General features: G+C 41.8%; 2 protein-coding genes across 2 annotated transcripts; both read left to right on the top strand.

Annotated features, from left to right (window-relative positions):
• The first annotated feature begins 682 nt into the window (after positions 1-682).
• LOC147180322 (uncharacterized) lies at positions 683-2,117 on the top strand. Its single transcript, XM_086071109.1, has one exon. The coding sequence runs from the start codon at positions 723-725 to the stop codon at positions 2,103-2,105; it is 1,383 nt and encodes a 460-aa protein (XP_085927235.1). The 5' UTR covers positions 683-722; the 3' UTR covers positions 2,106-2,117.
• Positions 2,118-15,897: 13,780 nt separating this feature from the next.
• On the top strand, positions 15,898-17,151 carry LOC147180321 (uncharacterized). Its single transcript, XM_086081238.1, has one exon. The coding sequence runs from the start codon at positions 15,898-15,900 to the stop codon at positions 17,029-17,031; it is 1,134 nt and encodes a 377-aa protein (XP_085937364.1). The 3' UTR covers positions 17,032-17,151.
• Positions 17,152-21,655: the final 4,504 nt, after the last annotated feature.

The raw sequence follows: 21,655 nt of genomic DNA, 5'->3' as shown, positions 1-21,655 counted from the left end.
TGGGTGGCCTTTCTTTTGGTGTTTTCACAAATGGGCGTAGCTAGAAAGGGGCATTAGTGCCATTGTGCGCCGTTAGGAGATGCGATGTAGCCGACTGTCAGCCAATCGCCGTGGCATCCTCATTTGCATGAAAATCAAGACGGCCCGGAGCGCAGGCTTGACATTGTGGAATCAAATCGACTCACTGGGCTCGGAGAGATGAGATTGGTGCATCTTAAAAGCCAATACAGGCTCGTGCGGTTCCCGTTGGAGGGTGTCCATTTTAGATCTGATCATGTGCGGGATTGTGTCGCCAACCGTCTTAAAAAAAAAATCACCGATGGTTCGGTTCAAGTCGGGTTCTGACGCATCGCACCCTGTGCGGTGGGCCCAAGTCAAGGTGCCACTGTAGAAACAATAATACACAACATCAAGTCGTGCTTGAGATTTGACTTAACTAAACCAAATGTATGTTTGTCTTCTTGTGTCCCGCAGACGTTGGTGACAAATGTCTTCGTCCTGAGGAACAGGTGGTGAAGTCTCCTCATGTGAAACAGGAGGAAGAAGAGCATCCTTACATCAAAGAGGAAGAAAAGCCCCTTTTCGTCAAAGAGGAGCAGTTTGAGGATGATGTCACCAAGACACCACTGACCTTTGCCCCTTTTAAGAGTAAAGATGAAGTCATGGGTGAGAGTGAGGAGGATAGAGGGGTGGAGCCCCCAAGCAGCTCAACTCCTCAACACATGGAGACAGAAGGTGATGCAGACCAATGGGGATCATCACTAGCACAAAGTGATGACATAAGGTCACAGTCTACTGACACTGACGATGATGAATACGCTAAAGGTGATCATGCTGACAACTGCTGTTCTCAGTGTGCGAAAACATTCAGTTCAAAAGGGAGTTTGAAAGTTCACCTGAGAAAACACACAGGAGAAAAACCTTTTTCTTGCTCAGTCTGTGGAAAAAGCTTCAATCAAAAGATAACTTTAGCAGTCCATAAAAGAAAACACACTGGAGAGAAACCTTTTTCCTGCTCAGACTGCGGCAAAAGCTTCTCTCATAAGTTATCTTTAACAAACCACACAAGAAAACACACTGGAGAAAAACCATTTACCTGCTCAGACTGTGGCAAAATCTTCTCTCATAAGTCAGCTTTAACAAACCACACAATAAAACACACTGGAGAAAAAACATTTACCTGCTCAGACTGCGGCAAAAGCTACTCTCATAAGTCAGCTTTAACAAACCACACAAGAAAACACACTGGAGAAAAAACATTTACCTGCTCAAACTGTGGCAAAAGCTTCTCTGACAAGAGAAATTTAACAATACACAAAAGAACACACACTGGAGAGAAACCTTTTTCCTGCTCAGACTGTGGCAAAAGCTTCTATGACAAGAGAACTTTAACAATACACAAAAGAACACACACTGGAGAGAAACCTTTTTCCTGCTCAGACTGTGGCAAAAGCTTCAATAACAAGTTCTCTTTAACAATACACACAAGAAAACACACTGGAGAAAACCCATTTACCTGCTCAGACTGCGGCAAAAGCTTCTCTCGTAAGTCAGCTTTAACAAGACACACAAAAAAGCACACTGGAGAAAAACCTTTTTCCTGCCCAGACTGTGGCAAAAGGTTCTCTGACAAGGGAACTTTAACAATACACAAAATAACACACACTGGAGAGAAACCTTTTTCCTGCTCAAACTGTGGCAAAAGCTTCTATAACAAGGGAACTTTAACAATACACAAAAGAACACACACTGGAGAGAAACCTTTTTCCTGCTCAGACTGTTGCAAAAGCTTCAATGACAAGACAGCTTTAACAATACACAAAAGAACACACACTGGAGAGAAACCTTTTTCCTGCTCAGACTGCAGCAAAAGCTTCTCTCGGAAGTCACATTTAACAATACACACAAGAACCCATACTGGAGAAAAACCTTTTTCTTGCTCAGACTGTGGCAAAAGCTTCTCTGACAAAGGAAATTTAAAAAGCCACTCAAGAACACATGCTGGGAAGAAACCATTTAGTTGCAGTGTTTGTGCTAAAAGATTCGCTAGTAAAAAGCTTGTTGAGACACACAAGTGTGCTGGTGAGAAAAGCAGCGATCTTTAAAGCTTAAAAAAAATGAAGGGAGTGAGTCTGGTGTGCTGTAAAAGTGTAAATGATTTTGAATAAAATAGAGAGGGAGGAAATAAGTGATCCTGCTTATTTAAAAAATGTTCAGACTTAGAAATTAATAAGTCTTTGATTTTTATGGCAACTTTATTTTAACAGTGATAGACAGAATATCAGAAAACAATTGAAAGCATGACGCGGGGGGGGGGGGGATGAGCATTTTGTTGAGGGAGATCATTAACCAGCTCCTCTTGTGTAGTCCTTCGCTGATCTCGACCTTTTTCATATTGATTGAAAATAATAATAACAATATGTTGTATGTGCCTCCACTCGTCTAAAGACGGCATTCAGGTTAATATTGCGTTTATCTTGAACATTGCTCCAGTTCCAAGTGTCAGCGGCTACGACAATGACCTCAAATCATGTCGGATATCTTTTGCAGTGAAAAAGTATTTGCCCTCCTCTCAAATTCTCACTTTTATTGCAGTTTTCCCACTTGAATGATTAAAATCATCAAACAAATGTCAATATCAAAGATAATAATAAGTGGAGATTTTATTTTTCAAGGACAAAACACTATTCAAAGCTGCCTGGCCCTGTCAAAAGTATTCACGTTCATTACGTTCATAGATATGAGGGTTTCAGAAGACTTAAGAAGAATCAACTCCAGCTTTACTTAAAAGTGTAAAAGTAATGCTTTCAAAGCTACTCAAACTATGAATATGAAATGTTTTTAAAGTTTTCTTTTAATGTGTTTAAACGCCAATGTATGCTTTAGTAATATTGTAAGCTACTTTTGTTTTCTCTGCTTTGCTTCCGAATGTCGTTAACGGTTGTGTTTGTTGACGTTTGTAGGTGTTGTGTATTTGCTTATGTGAAGCACATTGAGTTGCCTTGTGTATGAAATAGAAATAAAATATAGAAGAAAAAGCCACCTTGCCATTTTCCCAAATTAGCGTGGAAAATACCTTCAGGGACACACAAAGCCAGATGTGCAGTATGGCCACGTTCGGAGTGTTTTAAGTCTCGGCTTAAGACCCACTTTTATTCCTTGTTTTTTAGTTCAGCATGAATTGTGTGGTCCGCGTGGCATTTTATTTAATTTGATTATTATTTCATTTTTATTATTATTTTTGGGGGGGTTTAAATATATTTTTATTGTATTTATTCCTTTATTTTACTTATTGTATTTTAGTAACTTATTGACTTTTTTTAAATTATTGTTGGTTTTTACTAGATTTCATGTGTATGTATGATAATATGTGGATCTCAATGTGCAGCACTTTGGAAACACTTGTTTATAAAATGTGCTTTTGACATAAAGTGGATTGGATTAGTTTAAAAATGATCACATTAAGTAAACAAACAGTACAATGCAAATGCAATACATTTGTACTTCTGAGCATTAGGGGAGCGTAAGATATGATAAGTGTGCTCGACTCGAAGTGCAATGGCGTGTCATCACTAACCTTTATTAGAAGGTAAGTGTTGCATTCAAACCTTGCAGCAGGAATTTGTGAAAGCCACAGATGACAAAACTGGCCAAAAGTACAAATATTGCATATATCAGTAATATATCAGATACTGCATCAAATGTTTGCTACGAGCTAATGCCAGTACTAGAGCAATAAATTAAACTCATAACATGTGATGGTTAAATCGCATCCCTGATAATAAACGTTCAGTTTACGGTACCTCAAAATGCTTGTTCATCTTGATGGCAAATTTTTAATCTGCACATTCACCACAATAAATCTAATTTAAACATGCATTTAAACTTTACATATCGGGAACAACACACTGAAAAAGGGAGAAATGAGACCTCGCAGTTTTATGTCTTTCTAACTGCAGCAAAAATGGCGACATCTGTCGATGACTTGATGACAGTGCTTGCTTTGAAGCCGACAATCTCCAGCAGCCAATCATATCGCAGCGGGGGCGTGTCCTGCCTGACTTCCGACGCACATCTACTTTCGTTTCTTCACGGAACCAGACGCCCTCCGCTAAATCATTATTTTCGATTCCGTGCTGAACCAACTACAACCTCCAAACAGGACGTTAATCACTACTTTGAAGGTCTACGACACCATTGATCAAATCTCAGCGTGTGAATGAACTCGTTTCGGTGCGCGTTGATGCTTCTCGCCCTACTTAGCTTAGCTTAGCTTAGCTCGCTAGCCGCTAGCAAAGAGAAGCACGTAACACGTGGTCAAGAAGAGATCAAGTGTGACTTTGTTGGCATTATTGTGCTAAAATGTTTGCAAAAACGGCACCAAAGTACGAGGAGGAATTCTTTGGAGGAAAAGAAGAGAACGAGCAACATCTTCAACAGCTGGACGATGTTTACGAGGAGCCTCGAGTTGTGCTACACACAGCAGGTTTGTACACTTCTTACTCTCCCTTGCTTAGCACTAGGACTACTATACAGCGTTAAAAATATCAAAATGCAGTCCTCATTACTGTACACAGTAAAATAATTCCAGCCATTATGTTATTGTAACTTAAGTGCATACTACGTTTTCACACATCAATACGTTTTCAATTGATAACATATGATCAAATGTGAATAACTCTTTGAAGTGAGTTTTACAACAAAATACAATTTGAATACGTTAACTTGACTCTATGTGCTAAGCTTAAAAGTAGAAGCCGCATCTTGTAGCCACAAAGCCATGTTAATGCACCACACATATCGTGCCTGAAAGTTACTTTTGTTATATATAGAATATGATATATCCTTCAAGCAATCAATCAATCAAAACTTTATTCATAACACACACACACACAATAGAATATATGAATGCATAAATGGCTGGCTTCAGATCAGGAGAGGAGACATCACAATATGCTTTGCTAGAATAACTGTGCCTTTTATTACCCGCAAACAGCAATAAACACTTTTATACTGTGCTAGAATAATTGTAAGTTTTATTCCCCGCAGACAGTCATCAATGCCTGTGCTTTGCTCGAATGATTGTACCTTTTATTCCCTGCAAACAGCAATCAATACACTAGAACGTTAAGCAGCATAATATGATCATCATCAGCGCTTACCTTGACACTAGACTGGGGAGCCTACGGTCCGGGTGAAGCGAGCTGCAACAACGGCTGGGCAATCGTACGTGTTCCACAGTGGACTCCGTCCGGACAGTGTGCCGCTCCGTCTTTTATTCGTTAGCAAAAAGTTGTGAGCGTGAGAAACCGGGCTGTCCAAGCCCTCTCCCAGACACTCTCGAAAACATGTTTGCGAAGCAGGGAAGGCTGTAGTATAAACAAGGTATTCACTCCCAGGCTGATTCCGCCCTTTATTCACAAATTGTTGGGCACCTGGATTCGTACAACAGTTCAGGACAACAACATATCCTTATATAAGAGGTTACATGAGGACATATCAAACCATGGTTATTTTCCCTTCAAACTCCCTTGAGTGAATCACAATCAATCTAGCTTTTGAGGTTATATATATATATATATATATATATATATATATATATATATATATATATATATATATATATATATATATATATATAGTTAGATAAGATCGAAGCAAAAGTAACTTCATTTAAATATAAAGAAAGGTACATTAACTCTTTGACTGACAGACGTTTTCAGAAAAGGGATTCTGTGAGTGCCAGCCGATTTAAGCATTTTGACTGATCTTTCAAGGTCCATAGAAACACACATACTACCAAATGAAAGATTGAACTCTCATCTTTCATCAGAAAAAAAAGTTTGTTTCTACCTTATTCCGTTCTTCAGTAATCAACAATAGAATATGGTTAGTTTCATCCAAATGCTCTTGTTTTGGACCAAAATACGGAGAAATCAAGCTTTTAGTGAAACTATATTATTTCATGCACTCTAGTGAAATTTACACTTCTTTTTGTCCATGAATGATGCCACAAACATCTAAACAGTGCTTTACTTCTATAGCACACTACCAACAAGAATGAAAAAGTGTTTTTTGATAGCAAAATACGTTTATTTACATTCAACAGTGTAACAATTTGACTAAACTATTTACAAATGTGTGCAACTGTGGTACTATTTACAATTATGTTGGATGTTTCAACGACAGTTTTTCTTTTTGTGTAACACTCCCCTGCGTGCAAGGAGACGCAACAGGATTTGCACAACACATTAGTTTCACTGCGATTGCCTCTTCGCGTGCAGAAGCTACACTTTCTTGCCGGCCGTTTTTTCCGGGGAATAGCAAGTATATACTGCAGTGTGTGTTGCCATAAAGTCTAATATCAGGATCATGCTATGGTTACGTTACGGTGGTGTTACGTCTGGCTTCCTCGTGTCCTTCAGTTGCTATACTGGGTGGTAAGAGATGTTCTGATCCATCTTATCCACTCCATTCATGGTGGCATCGTAGTCCAGAACCAGTGTCTTCTCCGTGATCAGACTGTACCCGCTCCTCCGATGAATATGCATTGGACTCGGAGTACTCTTCATTGTCCGATCGAATGTCCGCTTGTGCAGCTCCGGCGTTAGCAGCGCTAGCCGGTGAGGCTTTATGACGTGAGAATAAAGGCCGCGTCCAACTGTGGCGTCAACCTCGGGATTCACCATCATCATCATCATCAATGTGCATTGGTCGATGCTTTTCGACTACTCTCCGTCGCCCGATCGAATGTCCGCTTGTGCAGAAGTACCCGGTCGGTTGTGCTGCGCGTTTTCCGGCGTTAGCAGAGCTAGCCGGTGAGGCTTACTACGTGATCATAACGGTCGCGTCAAGGCTTCCAACTTTGAGTCATCATCATCGTCGACATCAATGCGCTTTTTAGTATTGATCGATGCTTTCCGTCTTTGAAAAAAATGCTCAAGCGTGAGCTGCTTGCAACCGGTCGCCATTGTTGCTTCATCAGCCATTGTTGCATCATCAGCCATTGTCCCCTCAACACTCTAGCTCCGCCTCACGTCTTATACTGACGCCCACGGTGAGCGGCCCACCCAACCTTGTGCAAAGAAAGTCATCGCTGCCATCTAGGGGCCAAAACGAGTCATTAAACTAACTAGATCTGCTTGATACTTGATACACAGCTGCCCAAGGCTTTCCTCCACCCGTTTCCAAAAAAAAACAAAAAAACATAGTGAACGTCTTTTAACATCCTCGGCGCCCCTCCGTAGGTTTTTACTAAACGTTTTATAACGTTTATGGCGGTCAAAGAGTTAAGAGATGTCCCCCTTTCGAATGAGGTGCCAGGGAGTTTGTGGAGAATCAATACTTTGCTTAATATGATGTGTTGTGGTTATGTTCAAAGTTGTACTGAAGGGCTTCCAGAGATACCAGATTGGCATAAAAGTTAATATGAGAAAGAGTGTCGCGATGCAGCAGCAGATGGAGATTCGTTCCCACTTTGAAGCCATCTCGAGATGATGTTCTTTATTGAATGATGTCCGCAATGGGGGCAGCTGGACACTGGATCAGTAGACGTGGTTTTCCGGTCGGGTGGTGGGATCGCTGAGCCTGGGTTTTCCGGTCGTCATCGGGTGGTGGGATCGCTGAGCCTGGGGCGGATCTGGCGGGTTGTGTAGATGAGATGTGGAACCACGTGTCCCCTTTTCCGTGCAGGCGAACTGAAGGAGATGTCCTCTCCATTACCTTGTGGGGTCCAGTCCACCTGGGCTCAGATCATTTTCGTTAAATCACTTTTAACCATACATATTCACAATCAATTATTATTATTATTATTATTATTATTTCATTATTTTCTATAAAGAGCTCAGTATTGTTCATTCGGAAATGTCATCATCATTGCTTTTTATTTTTTATTTATTTTTATTTTTTTTTGTGTGTGTGGGTGAGAATGTGTATGTGCGTGCGTGCGTGTGTGCGTGCGTGCATGCGTGCGTGTATTTGTTAGCTCACCAAAAACCTATTAGAAAAAATCTCATACCGTTCACCTAAACCGAACACCGCCGTCAGGAGACCCGAGGGGACCAAAGAAAACCAAGAAAGGTGAAATCCAGCACCGACCAGACACCACCCACCAGAACTCCTCCCCAACCCAAGAAACATCCAGACCCCAACAAATCCAAAAAACATAAAATCAGGGAGGCCTCAAGAGACCGAAGGAGAGACCGAGAAAAGGAAGGAAGGACAGACGAAGCCGAGTGAGATCCACAGACACCAGCCTCCACTGATTCAATGACCTGAGGAGGAAACAGATTGTGTCTGAGTTTCGGTAGATGCTGGTGTGGTGGATCTGGCATGCATGAAAATCTCCACCAAAGAGGGGAGCCGTCAAACCCCCGCCGGAACAGAGCAAGCGCAACACCTCAGGGCCCCCCAGGCCGCGGCAGCGCCAAAGGACGACCCCCGGGCCCCGCCAGGGCCACCGGCCGGAGAGCAAACCCAGGAGCAGGAGCGCCCCCCACCCCAACACGGCCCGCGCCCCCGACCCAACGCAATGGGTTTGAAATGGGTTCCATTGTCTGATCAAATTTTTCTAGGAAACCCATGTGATGGTATGTGATTAATCAAATGTTTTACCATGATATTTACTGTTTTAGATTTGCATGAATATGCCTCTGGCCATCCTGAAAAGGAATCCACTATTAACAGCAAATATCTGTATCCTGACACTGGTTTTATCACGTCAGTGAAATCCATCAAAAAACATCTGACCCCAGAGCTGTCACGTCTGGCCGGACCGTGAGTGCCCTGGGGAGGTTCAGATGTATGCATACTATTATACCCTTTGCAAACACAACAATTTAACAATTTGTCTCATGAAAGGACCAAGTGTGTAATTGTCTCAATGTTTCTTCCACACCTAAATGGCATATTCCATGGGCTCCAAAAATTAGATTTTTCAATTGTTTCTGAGATGGAATATATTTACCTTCTTTCCGCCATATGCTTCATATTTTTGTCCCCCTCTGGACTTACTTTTTTCTGTCACAGCTTGATCACCTCCTGTGGATTATCACATTCAGACTCACTTACAGTTAGTTGGAGTGTAGGTTGGTACCCCGCAACCTTTTTTTGCTGTTCGATTGCTAATTCGTTTCCATTCTTTTAATTCAACATGAACTGTCATGTGTGCATATTTTTCCAGTGGAGTTGATGCATACAGACAAACTTGTCGACTTCCCCCTTCCCTCTTCTGATAAAGAGCAGCAGAATCACTGCTGACCTTTTCAGACACGTCAAGATAGAACATTTGACTGTAATCAGGAATCACAAAAGCTGTAGCAGTGGAAAGATGCTGTTTCAAGGAGATGAAGAGCAGAGACATCGTGGCTCCAAGATAAGAAGTGTCAGATGGAGCTGTCAGTAAGCACCAGGAACAACAGGGGGTAGTTCAAATGAAGACAGCAACTGTCGAAGACAGTCGTTAAAGAGACAAAGCCTTTGAGGCAGGCGATTGTAATGAAAAAGAGAGCCTTAGCCATGTCAATGCAAGTGAAATGAGTGTGGGCTGATGCAATTTGAGACAATGCAGAGTGAGGACTTCGGGTCAGAAAAAGTAGGAGTTAAGACGGCCGCATTAATCTCTTGCAGGTCATAAATCACAAGAAACTTTCCAATATCTTTCTTCTCAACGGGTGAAATAGGCGTGTTATAATCAGAGCCGAAATTTTCACACAACACTCCTGCTTTGAGCAAACCGTCAATTGTTTCCGAAATGCTAATCATCCCAGCCTCTTTTACAGAGTATTGGGGAAACACAATAGGTGAGACGTTACCGAGATCAACATCAGTGGGATCCATGGACCACAGCGATGTTAATTTTATATATATATATATATATATATATATATATATATATATATATATATATATATATATATATATATATATATATATATATATATATATAACCAGCAAAATTGCTGTTGGTTGTTTTACTTCCATGGTGCCAATCCAGAAGCTGGTGCTCCAAAACGAAAGTGGGTAAAAATGTATTAGACTAAATCCAATAAACATCAAGTGACGGCAAATAGAGCAATTGGGATTTAAATACATTTTGCCATTCATCATATTTTAAATTCCCATATGTTGTTTTCAATTTTCTGAAATGCCTCGCTATAGATCTCATCCCCTGATCTGTCATTGTACAGAGTGCAATGCATACAATCAGTTACCATATCATAAGATCTGAGGTTACGAACCCAAGGTGACCAGAGAACTCAGAAGTGCTTAGATTCGAGCCAATCACTGGAGTCAATATCCACTCTTTCTCAGTAGATGTTGGCAGTGGCGCATGCCACAGGGCATTGTTCAACAAGCGGGCACTGTGAGGTGACACTGGAGACAGATCAGCAGTAGGTGTTATCATCCGGAAATTCCAGGATAAGTCCATCAGGGCTGCATTTGATGAGAGGAGATCTCTGCCCAAAAGATTGACTGGACAGTTAGGTGCAAACGCAAAAGAATGCAAAACACAAAAGGATGCAAAATAATCTGTGAACAGTCACTGAGCATGTGGATTCAGGGAATATCCTTGTAGCTCTCTTTCCTCGAATGTAGCCACGTGCAGTTTGTTGGCCTCTGCCTCTCCACCCAAACGCTTGAAGTCGCTGTCTGCAATCGTGGGTCCAATGACCAGGCCGTTCACAATAGAAGCACATGTTGGGCCACCCAGGGGGCGCACCTTGACTAATGAATGTACCTGCTTGATACATCATGCACTCGGAATCAACAGAGGGAGATGAGATCACAGCAAAAGTGTTTTCTTCCTGCTTTTTCAAAAATTTCAATTGCACCATAGCAAATTGTGTGTCTGTACTTTTGTGTTTGTCTACCTTAGCACCGGGAAGATGCCTCCATGGCCTTTGCCACAGACTTGGGAATGCCCTTCAAAATGGCTGCTCGGAACACTTGCGAATGCAAAGTGATAGCCGTAGGGGTGTATCCCGTTTTCAGAGTGTAATCAGTGAGGGCCAGATCAACAAAAAGCCGCGACCTCCTCATCTGCTTTGGGAGTGTGCATCAGATCTGGAATGACACAATCAGGGAGGAAAAACAAAGGTTAAATAATTTTCTCGCCTAAGAGCCTAATTATCAGGGAGGAAAAATATATAATTGTGTAAAAAGAACACAGGTATCACCTGCTATTAACATTTGTCCCGTAACAGCTCTCTGCACTGCCTGCAGCAAATTATCAACCCTACACACTCACATCAGTGGGAGAAAAATGTCCATAAAGCATGTGCCTGCAAGATTTGGGCTTCGAGCCACAGGCCGATGAGAGGGCAAAAGCTGGACCTTTGGAAGATTCTTCGGGGTCTTTCAGAACCTCTGGTTCGGTCCATAACGAGAGTCAGGGTGGGCACCTGAAAGACTCCGGACATGACACTTTAATTCTGCCACTTGATTCTGAGATGCGTTCCCACTTTAAAGCCATCTCGAGATGATGTTCTTTATTGAATGATGTCCTCAATCGGGGCAGCTGATTCAACCTTTATTGAATGATGTCCTCAATAGGGGCAGCTGGACACTGGATCAGTAGACGTGGTTTTCCGGTCGGGTCGTCAGGTGGTGGGATCGCTGAGCCTGGGGCAGATCTGGAGGGTCGTGTAGATGAGATGTGGAACCACGTGTCCCCTTTTCCGTGCAGGCGAACTGAAGGAGATGTCCTCTCCATCACCTTGTGGGGTTCAGTCCACCTGGGCTCAGATCATTTTTGTTAAATAACTTTTAACCATACATAATCACAATCATTTATTTTTGAAGGAGCATCTGGTTGTTGTTTTTTGTTAGCTGGGAGTTAGTAAATATTAATTGTTTGAGTTCTGGAGGTTCCGGAACGTGCGTCCCTTCCAATGTAGCTGTTGGAGCCGGAAAAGGTCTGTTGGTGTGACATTCAAACAGAGTCCAGCCTTTGGCTGAGTTAAGTGACATTCGCATATTCATTAAGGTTCTTTACTTCCTCATTTCTCCTTAGATCCATGGACCTTGGGTCTGTTTTTTGTTGTCACTGGGGCAACTGTATCAAGTGCCAGTTGTAGTTTTTAAAATGGTCAAGAATAAAATCACGGGGGCAGGTAAGACAAGTGGAGGATATTTGTTTAAAACTTTGATTTATTTGTGTATATATATATATTATATTATATTGTATTATATTATATTATATTATATTACATATACAAAAAACATAGACCCAAGGGCTTGACATAGCAGAAGCAAATTGACTCTCTGGGCTTTGAGAGATGAGATTGGCACGCCTTAAAAGTCAATTCAGCTCTGACGGTGCCCCCCCCCCAATGGTCCGGTTCGATTTGGGTTTCTGATGCATCGTACCGTGTGCGATAGGCCCAAGTCAAGGGGCTGCTGTCGAAACAATAATACACATCAACTCACGCTTGTCTTCTTGTGTCTTGCAGACGTCGGTGAGGAATATCTTCGTCCTGACGAACAGGAAGTGAAGTCTCCTCATGTTAAAAAGGAGGAGGAGCATCCTTACATCAAAGAGGAAGAAAAGCCTCTTTTTGTCAAAGAGGAGGAGGTTGAGGATGATGTCACCAAGTCACCACTGATCTTCGCCCCTTTAAAGAGTGAAGATGAAGTCAAGGGTGAGTGTGAGGAGGACAGAGAGGCGGAGCTTCCAAGCAGCAACTCAACTCCTCAACACATGACGACAGAAGGTGATGCAAACCACTGGCGACCACCGCAAGCACAAAGTAATGACATAAGGTCTAAAGATAGGCCGATATGTTTTTTTCAGGTTCAATACCGATTATTAGTTGGGTGATAACCGATATTTGAAGCTGATATTCATTTTCATGGCGCATATTGGCGTCAACATTTTCTAAAATACATTGTATCGTCTTAAAAAGTTAAATGGAAACTTAAGCAAGTTATTTCCACAGCTCTCTAGTTCTCTACAGTAAATATTTTCACGCCAAAATTTAAAAATACCTGAAATCTTAAACTTTCACATTTCAATGTCGAACAAAAACAAATGGTTCAAAAGATTCCTAGGGTCAGTAGCATCTCTTATAAAGTTAACTGAAAATGTAAATATATAGCTCCCTGAGATTAAAATGGTTTTACATTTACCTTATTTCGGCCGTCAGATAAAAAAAAAAAAAAAAGAGCTCATACCGATATTGACCAAAATGCCCAATATCGGCCTGTATCGGTCTATCTCTTATAAGGTCCCACTCTCCTCAAGATGATGATGATGATAATGAATATGCTATCGGTGATAGGGCATGAGCTCAAAATGGAGTTTGAAAGCGCACACAACACACACTGGGGCAAAACCTTTTTCCTGCTCAGATTGGGGCAAAAGTTTCTCTCAAAAGTCAACTTTAGCAATGAACAAAAGAACACACACTGGTGCAAAACCTTTCCGTAGATCAAAGTGATCCATGTGTGGGGTTGAGTCGCCCAAATATATATATATTTTTTGATGGGTCATGGTTCCAACAATCAAAGTCCCTACTCTCTCACCCTCTCCTTGCGTCCCTGCCGCTGCCCCCTGCCCTTCTTGTCGTCCCCTTCCCTCCTCCCTTCCCCCTCCCCAATACGCCTTCCTTCCCCTCCCCTGGGCCGGGGGCTCCATCCATGGCCCGGGTCTCGGTGCTATGGGGGCCGGCGGGGGTGGCTGGGGTTTGGTGTCGTGCCCGCCCCGCTCCGGTGGGCGTCCTGACACCTCGGGCGGGACCCAGTATCCGGGGGGCGAGCCCTATCGCCCCGCCGGGCGGGTCCCATATGCCCGCCGGGGTCCTGGTGGGGTGGGTGGGGGCTTGGTGGGCCGGTGCGCCTCCTGCCCCCGCCCGCTTGGGGAGGGCCCCGCTGGTCACTCCTTAACTCACTACACTAGGTTTGCACAATACACTTTTATAGACATATAGGGCACATAACTCACTTTAGGGGGTGGGGTAGGGTGGAAACACCGTCTTCACCCTACAACTCCCCTCCAATTTTAATACACCACACAACTTGTGGGTGGGGGGGGGGGCTTGTGGAGGAGCCATCGGTTGGGGGCCGCAGTATAGAGCAGTGCTGCGGTCCCCTGTCCGTGTCGCATCTACCGAAACTCAGACACAATCTGTTTCCTCCTCAGGTTATTGAATCGGTGGAGGCTGGTGTCTGCGGATCTCACGCGGCTTCGTCTGTCCTTCCTTCCTTTTCTCGGTCTCTCCTTTGGTCTCTTGAGGCCTCCCTGATTTTATGTTTTTTGGATTTGTTGGGGTCTGGATGTTTCTTGGGCTGGGGAGGAGTTCTGGTGGGGGGTGTCTGGTCGGTGCTGGATTTCGCCTTCCTTGGTTTTCTTCGGTCCCCTCGGGTCTCCTGGTGTTCGGTTTAGGTGAACGGTATGAGATTTTTTCTAATAGGTTTTCTGGTGAGCTAACAAATACACGCACGCACGCACGCACGCACATACACATACTCACCCACACACACACACACACAAAACATTTTTTTATATATATATATATATATATATATATATATATATATATTAAAAAAAAAAAAAAAAAAAAAAAGAGCATTGATGATGACATTTCCGAATGAACAATACTGAGCTCTTAAGAAAAAAAAAAGAGAAAAAAAAAAAAGTCCCTACTCTCGGTCCCAGACTCTTGGTGTTCCTCTTCTCTTCCTTCCTACAAACACACATTCCTCCTCTCCTGCTTTGACCAACAGTAGTCCAGTTTCCACCGGCACCCTGTAGGTCAACAGCACCCATGGCGGTCGTTGTTAACCCGGGCCTCGACCGATCTGGTATAGAAGTCATATATTTGATTCACATGTATGTTTGATTTGGCCAACGTTTTTACGTCGGATGCCCTTCCTGACACAACCCTCTGTATTTATCCGGGCTTGGGACCGGCACAAGAAGACATTGGCTTGTGCCCCCTTGCAGGTACATTAATACACTTAAATGCAACATTTAAATGAATCTGATTAGTTGATTAATTGATTGGATAATTGATAAATTAATCGATTTTAAAAATATTCAATAGATACAGCACTAAGCACGTACTAAGTGTGAATGGGTGGCCTTTCTTTTGGTGTTTTCACAGATGGACGTAGCTAGAAAGGGGCATTAGTGCCATTGTGCGCCGTTAGGAGATGCGATGTAGCCGACTGTCAGCCAATCGCTGTGGCATCCTCATTTGCATGAAAATCAAGACGGCCCGGAGCGCAGGCTTGACATTGTGGAATCAAATCGACTCACTGGGCTCGGAGAGATGAGATTGGTGCATCTTAAAAGCCAGGCTTGTGCGGTTCCCGTCGGAGGGTGTCCATTTTAGATCTGATCATGTGCGGGATTGTGTCGCCAACCGTCTTAAAAAAAAAATCACCGATGGTTCGGTTCAAGTCGGGTTCTGACGCATCGCACCCTGTGCGGTGAGCCCAAGTCAAGGTGCCACTGTAGAAACAATAATACACAACATCATCTTGCAGACATTTACAAGCGGTTATGAATAAAACAAATGTGCACATTTAGGCCGTTTCGTCGAGACCACGTAGCGGCCGGTTAGAAACAATAATACACAACATCAAGGCGCGCTAGAGATTTGACTTAACTCGACCAAATGTATGTTTGCCTTCTTGTGTCCCGCAGACGTTGGTGAGAAATATCTTCGTCCTGAGGAACAGGTGGTGAAGTCTCCTCATGTGAAACAGGAGGAAGAAGAGCATCCTTACATCAAAGAGGAAGAAAAGCCCCTTTTCGTCAAAGAGGAGGAGTTTGAGGATGATGTCACCAAGACACCACTGACCTTCGCCCCTTTTAAGAGTAAAGATGAAGTCATGGGTGAGAGTGAGGAGGACAGAGGGGCGGAGCCTCCGAGCAGCTCAACTCCTCAACACATGGAGACAGAAGGTGATGCAGACCAATGGGGATCATCACTAGCACAAAGTGATGACATAAGGTCACAGTCTGCTGACACTGACGATGATGAATACGCTAAAGGTGATCATGCTGACAACAACCGCTGTTCTCAGTGTGCGAAAACATTCAGTTCAAAGAAGAGTTTGAAAGTTCACCTGAGAAAACACACTGGAGAAAAACCTTTTTCTTGCTCAGACTGCGGCAAAAGCTTCTCTCAGAAGGGAACTTTAACAATACACAAAAGAACACACACTGGAGAAAAACCTTTTTCCTGCCCAGACTGTGGCAAAAGCTTCTCTAACAAGGGACATTTAACAATACACAAAATAACACACACTGGAGAAAAACCTTTTTCCTGCCCAGACTGTGGCAAAAGCTTCTCTCAGAAGGGACATTTAAAAATACACAAAAGAACACACACTGGAGAAAACCCTTTTTCTTGCCCAGACTGTGGCAAAAGCTTCTCTGACAAGGGACATTTAAAAATACACAAAAGAACACACACTGGAGAAAAACCTTTTTCTTGCCCAGACTGTAGCAAAAGCTTCTCTGACAAGGGACATTTAAAAATACACAAAAGAACACACACTGGAGAAAAACCTTTTTCTTGCCCAGACTGTAGCAAAAGCTTCTCTCACAAGGGAAATTTAACAAGACATACAAGTACACACACTGGAGAGAAATCTTTTTCCTGCTCAGATTGTTGCAAAAGCTTCAATGACAAGAGTACTTTAACAATACACAAAAGAACACACACCAGAGAGAAACCTTATTCCTGTTCAGACTGCGGCAAAAGCTTCAATGACAAGAGTACTTTAACAATACACAAAAGAACACACACCAGAGAGAAACCTTATTCCTGTTCAGACTGCGGCAAAAGCTTCAGTAACAATAGTGCATTAAGAAAACACAAAATAACCCACACTGGAGAAAAAGCTTTTTCCTGCCCAGACTGTGGCAAAAGCTTCTCTGACAAGGGAAATTTAAAAAGCCACTCAAGAACACATGCTGGGAAGAAACCATTTAGTTGCAGTGTTTGTGCTAAAAGATTCTCTAGTAAAAAGCTTGTTGAGACACACAAGTGTGCTGGTGAGAAAAGCAGCCATCTTTAAAGCTTAAAAAGATGAAGGGAGTGAGTCTGGTGTGCTGTAAATGATTTTGAATAAAATAGAGAGGGAGGAAATAAGTGATCCTGCTTATTTAAAAAATGTTCATACTTAGGAATTAATAAGTCTTTGATTTTTATGGCAACTTTATTTTAACAGTGATAGACAGAATATCAGGAAAAAATTGAAAGAATGACATGGGGGGGGGGGTTGCATTTTGTTGAGGGAGATCATTAACCAGCTCCTCTCGTGTCGTCCTTCGCTGATCTCGACCTTTTTCATATTGATTGAAAATAATAATAACAATATGTTGTATGTGCCTCCACTAGTCTAAAGACGGCATTCAGGTTAATATTGCGTTTATCTTAAACATTGCTCCAGTTCCAAGTGTCAGCGGCTACGACAATGACCTCAAATCATGTCGGATATCTTTTGCAGTGAAAAAGTATTTGCCCTCCTCTCAAATTCTCACTTTTATTGCAGTTTCCCCACTTGAATGATTAAAATCATCAAACAAATGTCAATGTCAAAGATAATCCAAATAAACATGCAATGCAGTTTTTTTAAAGTGGAGATTTTATTTTTCAAGGACAAAACACTATTCAAAGCTGCCTGGCCCTGTCAAAAGTATTCACGTTCATTACGTTCATAGATATGAGGGTTTCAGAAGACTTAAGAAGAATCAACTCCAGCTTTACTTAAAAGTGTAAACGTAATGCTTTCAAAGCTACTCAAACTATAAACTATGAATATGAAATGTTTTTAAAGTTTTCTTTTAATGTGTTTAAACGCCAATGTATGCTTTAGTAATATTGTAAGCTACTTTTGTTTTCTCTGCTTTGCTTCCGAATGTCGTTAACGGTTGTGTTTGTTGACGTTTGTAGGTGTTGTGTATTTGCTTATGTGAAGCACATTGAGTTGCCTTGTGTATGAAATAGAAATAAAATATAGAAGAAAAAGCCACCTTGCCATTTTCCCAAATTAGCGTGGAAAATACCTTCAGGGACACACAAAGCCAGATGTGCAGTATGGCCACGTTCGGAGTTTTTTAAGTCTCGGCTTAAGACCCACTTTTATTCCTTGGCTTTTAGTTCAGCATGAATTGTGTGGTCCGCGTGGTTTTTTTATTTAATTTTATTCTTATTTTTGGGGGGGTTTAAATATATTTTTATTGTATTTATTCCTTTATTTTACTTATTGTATTTTAGTAACTTATTGACTTTTTTAAAATTATTGTTGGTTTTTACTAGATTTCATGTGTATGTATGATAGTATGTGGATCTCAATGTGCAGCACTTTGGAAACACTTGTTTATAAAATGTGCTGTAGACATAAAGTGGATTGGATTAGTTTAAAAATGATCACATTAAGTAAACAAACAGTACAATGCAAATGCAATACATTTGTACTTCTGAGCATTAGGGGAGCGTAAGATATGATAAGTGTGCTCGACTCGAAGTGCAATGGCGTGTCATCACTAACCTTTATTAGAAGGTAAGTGTTGCATTCAAACCTTGCAGCAGGAATTTGTGAAAGCCACAGATGACAAAACTGGCCAAAAGTACAAATATTGCATATATCAGTAATATATCAGATACTGCATCAAATGTTTGATACTAGCTAATGCCAGTACTAGAGCAATAAATTTAACTCATAACATTTGATGGTTAAATCGCATCCCTGATAATAAACGTTCAGTTTACGGTACCTCAAAATGCTTGTTCATCTTGATGGCAAATTTTTAATCTGCACATTCACCACAATAAATCCAATTCAAACAGGCATTTAAACTTTACATATCGGGAACAACACACTGAAAATGGGAGAAATGAGACCTCGCAGTTTTATGTCTTTCTAACTGCAGCAAAAATGGCGACATCTGTCGATGACTTGATGACAGTGCTTGCTTTGAAGCCGACAATCTCCAGCAGCCAATCATATCGCAGCGGGGGCGTGTCCTGCCTGACTTCCGACGAACATCTACTTTCGTTTCTTCACGTAACCAGACTTCCTCCAGCTAAATCATTCTTTTCGATTTCGTGCTGAACCGACTACAACCTCCAAACTGGAAGTTAATCACTACTTTGAAGGACTACGACACCATTGATCAAATCCCAGCGTGTGAATAAACTCGTTTCGGTGCGCGTTGATGCTTCTCGCCCTACTTAGCTTAGCTTAGCTTAGCTCTCTAGCCGCTAGCAAAGAGAAGCACGTAACACGTGGTCAAGAAGAGATCAAGTGTGACTTTGTTGGCATTATTCTAAAATGTTTGCAAAAACGGCACCAAAGTACGAGGAGGAATTCTTTGGAGGAGAAGAAGAGAACGAGCAACATCTTCAACAGCTGGACGATGTTTACGAGGAGCCTCGACTTGTGCTACACACAGCAGGTTTGTACACTTCTTACTCTCCCTTGCTTAGCACTAGGACTACTATATAGCGTTAAAAATATCAAAATGCAGTCCTCATTACTGTACACAGTAAAATAATTCCAGCCATTATGTTATTGTAACTTAAGTGCATACTACGTTTTCACACATCAATACGTTTTCAATTGATAACATATGATCAAAGGTGAATAACTCTTTGAAGTGAGTTTTACAACAACAACAAAATACAATTTGAATACGTTAACTTGACTCTATGTGCTAAGTTTAAAAGTAGAAGCCGCATCTTGTAGCCCCAAAGCCATGTTAATGCACCACACATATCGTGCCTGAAAGTTACATTTGTTATATATAGAATATGATATGTCCTTCAATCAATCAAAACTTTATTCATAACACACACACACAATAGAATATATGAATGCATAAACGGCTGGCTTCAAATCAGGAGAGGAGACATCACTCGGGGAGCCATCTGCACCGAGAGCAGCACACCACTCACAACCACTAGGGCGGAGGTATGGATGGAATGCCCAACCCTCCCCCGGGCCACATGGGACAGCACCCAAACAGCTGCAGCTAACCAATGCTACCGGGGCAGAGCAACCGTGCCAGCAAGCTGAATTCTCGCGGTATTTGTGAGTTCACAAACTCCGGAGGATGCATCTTGTACTGCGCCCGCTGATACGTTTGCAGGCTTGCAGCCAACATTTTTTTAGGTCGGATCAATCAGGTGTTGTTTAGAGCAGGATGAAACCAATAAGCGCGGATGGCGGGGGGGAACAAACCTAACCGATGAATGGACGCTGCAATTAATTCTGTTCTCGCAGAATTACTCACGCTTCGTGCATTTTTATCTGGTAAAGATGTTTGTGCTTCTCCCGCCCCCTCCCTAAGATGAGAATACATTTTCATCCGTTGCCTTGATTGGATCAAACAAGCGTGCAAAGATGCATCATCGTCCAATCGACTCGAAGTATTGTACAGCAAGTCACTCCTTTCCCAGATGGATCTGCCGAGTGAAGTTCCAGATTGATGTATATATATATACATATATATATATATAGTTAGACAAGATCAAAGCGATAGTAACTATATTAAAATATAAAGAAAGGTACATTAATATGAACTAAAATCTACATTTAAAAAAACTTGTCTTGGGCCTGCTCTTAAAATCTTGAACGTTCTTTGGGGCCCTGAGTTCCTCCGGCAGACTGTTCCAAAGGCGAGCGAAGGCTGTAGCACTGAAAGGACGCCGTGAGTGTACTCGTTTTTCAACATTTTGCCACGTTACGACCACAAAAACAAATGTATTTATTGAAATTGTATCTGAACGATGAACACAAAGTAGCACACAATCATGAAGTGGAACAAAATGTAGATTTTATTAACAAACTTGTTGTACAATCCCCCCCTGAAAATTAGGGCAATTACAGCTTCAAGTCTTTTGGGGTTTGTCCCGTCGGGAGGCTGAAATGTTTGCCCATTCCTCCTTGCAAAACAGCTCCAGCTCAGCTAGGTTAGATGGAGAGCGTTTGTGAAACACAATCTTAAGAATAATTGTTGATTTTTTTGGTTGCTCAATGAATATTTGCTGATTTTTTTTTTTCTATCTCCTCTCGGCCGCCCTGCAACTACGTTTAAGGTTCTTTACTTCCTCATTTCTCCTTGGATCCATGGACCTTGGGTCTATGTTTTTTGTTGTCATTGGGGCAACTGTATCAAGTGCCAGTTGTAGTTTTTTAAATGGTCAACAATAAAATCACAGGGGGGGGGCAGGTAAGACAAGTGGAGGATATTTGTTTAAAACCTCGATTTATTTGGAGATATATTATATTATATTATATTATATTATATTATATTATATTATATTATATTATATTATATTATATTATATTATATTATATTATATTATATTATATTATATTATATTATATTATATTATATTATATTATATTATATTATATTATATTATATTGACTCTCTGGGCTTTGAGAGATGAGATTGGCACGCCTTAAAAGTCAATTCAGTTCTGATTGTGAACCCCCCCCCCCCCCCAATGGTCCGGTTCGATTTGGGTTTCTGATGCGTACCGTGTGCGATAGGCCCAAGTCAAGGTGCTGCTGTCGAAACAATAATACACATCAACTCACGCTTGTCCTCTTGTGTCTTGCAGACGTCGGTGAGGAATATCTTCGTCCTGACGAACAGGAAGTGAAGTCTCCTCATGTTAAAAAGGAGGAG

The sequence above is a fragment of the Leptonotus elevatus genome, chromosome 1 (assembly GCF_054856555.1).
Source record: "Leptonotus elevatus isolate MCC_2025b chromosome 1, RoL_Lele_1.0, whole genome shotgun sequence".
Lineage (NCBI taxonomy): Eukaryota > Metazoa > Chordata > Actinopteri > Syngnathiformes > Syngnathidae > Leptonotus > Leptonotus elevatus.
Note: the sequence above shows the minus strand (reverse complement) of the source record. Positions and strands in the feature narration are given on the sequence as shown.